The sequence below is a fragment of the Myotis davidii genome, unplaced genomic scaffold (genome assembly GCF_000327345.1).
Source record: "Myotis davidii unplaced genomic scaffold, ASM32734v1 scaffold238, whole genome shotgun sequence".
In the NCBI taxonomy this organism is placed as follows: Eukaryota; Metazoa; Chordata; class Mammalia; order Chiroptera; family Vespertilionidae; genus Myotis; species Myotis davidii.
Window position 1 is genome coordinate 9,479,081 of NW_006293779.1, and position 3,757 is coordinate 9,482,837.

The window sequence follows — 3,757 nt, forward strand, 5'->3', positions numbered from 1 at the left end:
CGCCCCCGGCTGTGGGGTTTCTGTGCGTCCCTGGCCCAGCGCGACCCACGCGATCCACGCAGCTGCGGGCGTTAGCACGCGTGCATTTCTATGCATTTTTTTTTCCTTGGTGGCCTCTCCGGGTCGCTTTCCATGTCGTACATGGTTTTTGTATTTAACTTCCTATTTCGGGGGCTTCACGGTTCTGAGAAGGACGGGTTCTGCCGGAACAGCCTGCCTTGTGCTGGAAGGATCCCGCTAGAAACATGTTCCATTAGGACTTGGAGACGATGCGATTAGCGTATCGAAACGGAACACAGTTGGAAGCCCTTTCGCCGGGAAGGTGTCTGCTTTGGGGTCTCCCTGTTTTATTGCCAGATGGGCTCGTGTCCCAGCGCCATCCCATACTTCGCTTTGCCTTTTCAGCCCGTAGGCTCGGTTTTGCAGGTGGATCAGCGGGTCCTGCGTTCTCTCTGTGCTGGTCCATAGGTCGGCGCGCCATCGGGCTGCCAGGCTCCTGCTCGGCGCCGTGTTTTCCGTGGGTTTTGCTGTCACAGGCGGAGAGGGATTTTTTCACGGACAGAGTGGTTTTGCTCTTGAGCTTCCCCCCAGGCCCCTGGCCCCCCCCCCCTCCAGCCCCTCCCAGCAGCGAGGGCTCTGCATGGACTTCACACTCTGTCGGGGAAGCCTCCGCCTTTTCGAACCCTGCCCGCAGGGCCCCCTCCGCCTCCCCCTCCCTCAGGACTCTTGCCTGCCCTAGAGGCCGCTGGTTCCCCAAGCAGCAGGATCGAGCCTGTGTCCCATCCTGTCCTGTGTCTCATTCTTGCTCCTGGGGCACTCTGAGGGCAGGAGGAGAGGACCATGACCATGACCACCCTCTGTTCTCGTCGGTGTCCCTGCCTGCTATGTGGCCTTGAGCCGACCCCTTGCATCTCTGAACCACTGTTTCGTCATGTGCCCAGTGAGCCTGACAGAGACCCTCTGGCCAGGGCTTCAGCCCTGAGTGCGGAGGTGCGCTCCACCCTGTGACCTTCCGACAGGTGCTCCTGCCTTTCGTAGCTTCTCCCCATCCCATCTGGGAGCCTGAAACCCTCCCAGGCCTCAGAATGCAGACCGTGGGAATGGTGGCCTCCAGCACCTTGCCCCCTGCACCGCCCTCCGCTACTGTTAACTGCTGCTGGCTCATCTTACCGTTGTTTGGGGCAGAGCCAGCCTGCACGGGCAGTTTCGCCATGTAGTGTTGCCAACAGGAGCTCAGACGGTGACCTCTGTCCAGGGGAGCTGCCTGCCAGGCAGGCAGCCGAACCAGAAATCCTGTTTCCAGTAAAAAGCTTATCCTCGTTTTCAGGAACCTTAAAGTGGCTCATTTAGGCATCAGGGGTAGGGATTAGATCATCTTGTTAAACTAAACACAAGTTTCTTTATTTGTGCACTGGCAGCGTAACCTGCAGTGATGTGAGCAGAACTCTGCGCTCAGTCAGTCCATGAGAACGTGCATGTGCGCTGTGTAGGCAACCACCGCCCCCCAGGAGAGAGCACCCCCACCGCCCAGAGCTCCCTGCTGCCCCCTCCTGGATTCCCGCAGCAGCTTCTGGCCCAGAGCAGGACCCCTTAGGGGTGACAGAGCCTAGAGGGGCTCTAAGTAGCCGAAGGGCTTCCTGAAGAAGGTGGGATTGCTCCGTGGGTCCTGTCCCCTTGGTGCTCTCTTGTGGACACTCTGAGAACAGCACCCAATCATGGAGGTGATGCAATAATGCCCTCTTGTGGACACTCTGAGTACAGCACCCTAGATTGAGATTCTGCTCAAGGGCTGGGAGAATGTGTGTGGGAAATGGAACATTTATTAGGGCTTCTTTATTCTCTCTCCTGGGGCTGGGTTCTGAGGTTTGTGGCCTCAGGCTTTGTTTCCAAGCAGCGTGGAGTGACTGAGTTTCACCCCAGGGAGCGCTGAGGTCAGCCACCCCCACAGCCTCTGGAAGGAGACCTGTGACTATACAGTTGTGCCTGAGGCCCGAGGGTCCTTTCCCACAGCGGGTCCTCTGGCCACCGGCCACGTAGCCCAGACACCCACCTTCTCCTCCTGTGCACCCGGACAGTGTTTCCCCGGGCACTGGGCGGGGCCCCTTCTGGTATCAGGGCCTTCCCACCTCCAAAGTCAGGTCCTCGGAAAGGTCCTTCAGGACACAAGTTCAAACCCACCCAGTACCTTGTGTGGATCTGACATGGCCCCCTGGGCCGACCGGCGGGGCTGTCAGATGCCCTAACCTTGACTCTTATCTGTGATTCTCTAGCTCCAAGAAGCCAAAAAAATGCCCCAAAGTAGCTGCGAAGCCCAGACCCTCACCACGGCTCACCCTCTTTGACGAGGAGGTGGACCCTGATGCAGGGCTCTTCAGCCCAAGCAGGAAGCTCCCTGCCGGGGGCTCCGCGGAGGACGCACGCCCCAGGGACCGTAAGTAGAGCCCAGTGTGTTCCTGTCCCCTGGTGCCCCCTGGGTGACCAGACCTGCCTCTGTGAGCGGCTTCGGACCTGCCCCGTGTGGACAGGTTTCGACTTGACACAGACCCGGCTCATTTTGTTGGAGAAATCTTGCTCGTGCCTCGTTTCTCACAACCTGGAATGTTCTGGGCTTGTGTGTGTTTACTCTGCTCATCCCTGGGAAGGGGAGGGGACTCCTCTCTGTTGCTGAGAAGTGTGGTTTGGGATGGGTGGACACGGGCACGGTGGACAGTGGATGTGACTGCCCCGGGCCTTCCTTCTGCGGCTCCAGGATTGGAATTGTGACAAGAGGTTCTGTCACCCATGTCGACCCCACTGGAGGGCTCTGGGCAGAGGCGGGAAAGGGAAGCTGGGCGTCTTCAGGGCTTCTACACCTGCCCCTGGGTCTGACCTTTCCTCACCCCGCCCGGGTCCTCTCCCAGGGCCAGAAATCGATGTCACCCATTAATTCAGCCGACACTTGGTGACCACCCCCCGAAGGCCAGGCTGTGTGTTGGGCCTGAGAACATGATGATGAGGACGACTCACTCCAGCCTCTCAGGGCCTCCCATAGGGGACAGTCATCTCCCGACAGTCAGAGGAGAGCCTGAGTCTGTGACAGGTCTGAGTGGCGACATCAGGGAAGGCTCCCTGTAGGCGGGGGCTCTACTTGAGCTGGATCCCAAAACGTCAGCGCCATTTTCCTGGTCTGCTGAAGAAGGAGGGCTCTTCCAGGTGGAGAGGCTGTGGTCCCTTCCTGAGGGCAGCAGAGACAGGGGCTGCACCCCGGCTCCTAGAAGGCAGGAGCTGTGGGGAGAATGGTGTCAGCTCAACCCTGCATCCCCTCAGGCAGCAGCCTTTGGCCAGTGGTTGGTGCTCAGGAAGTACTTGGGAAACGGGTGCAGCCATGGGGGCTGAGCTAAGAGGTCCAGCTGGGGCAGGAGGCTTCTTCCTCCAGGAAGTCCACCTGGACTTGAACTGAGTGGTGCCATCAGCTGACTGGGGGTGGAGTGTGCTGGTCCCAATCAACACCTGGCCCTTGTACCCTGGCCCCACTCCTCTGGTTCTGTGCTCTGCCTTGTCCCTGGCTGGGCACCCCTCCCCCCTCCCCCCCGGCCACTGAGAATGGGCAGGACTCCCTCTGACCACTCTGCTGCTACGTTCTCCGCAGCCCTGAAGTTGTTTGACGATCCTGACCTCGGTGGGGCTGTCCCCCTGGGTGACCCCTTACTGCTGCCGGCAGCACCTGCGCGTGGAGGGCCCGCGCCTCGCCTGGGCTCCGGAGAGGCCGCTGAGGAGC

General features: G+C 60.0%; 1 protein-coding gene across 1 annotated transcript in view; it reads left to right on the plus strand.

The window, feature by feature from the left end:
- The window catches only part of HS1BP3 (HCLS1 binding protein 3), a 26,278-nt gene that overhangs the window by 18,991 nt on the left and 3,530 nt on the right, over positions 1 to 3,757 (plus strand). The window contains exons 5-6 of the mRNA XM_015566437.1: positions 2,271 to 2,431; positions 3,629 to 3,757. Of these exons, the coding sequence (XP_015421923.1) occupies positions 2,271 to 2,431; positions 3,629 to 3,757 (290 nt within the window). The remainder of the gene's footprint in view (positions 1 to 2,270; positions 2,432 to 3,628) is intronic.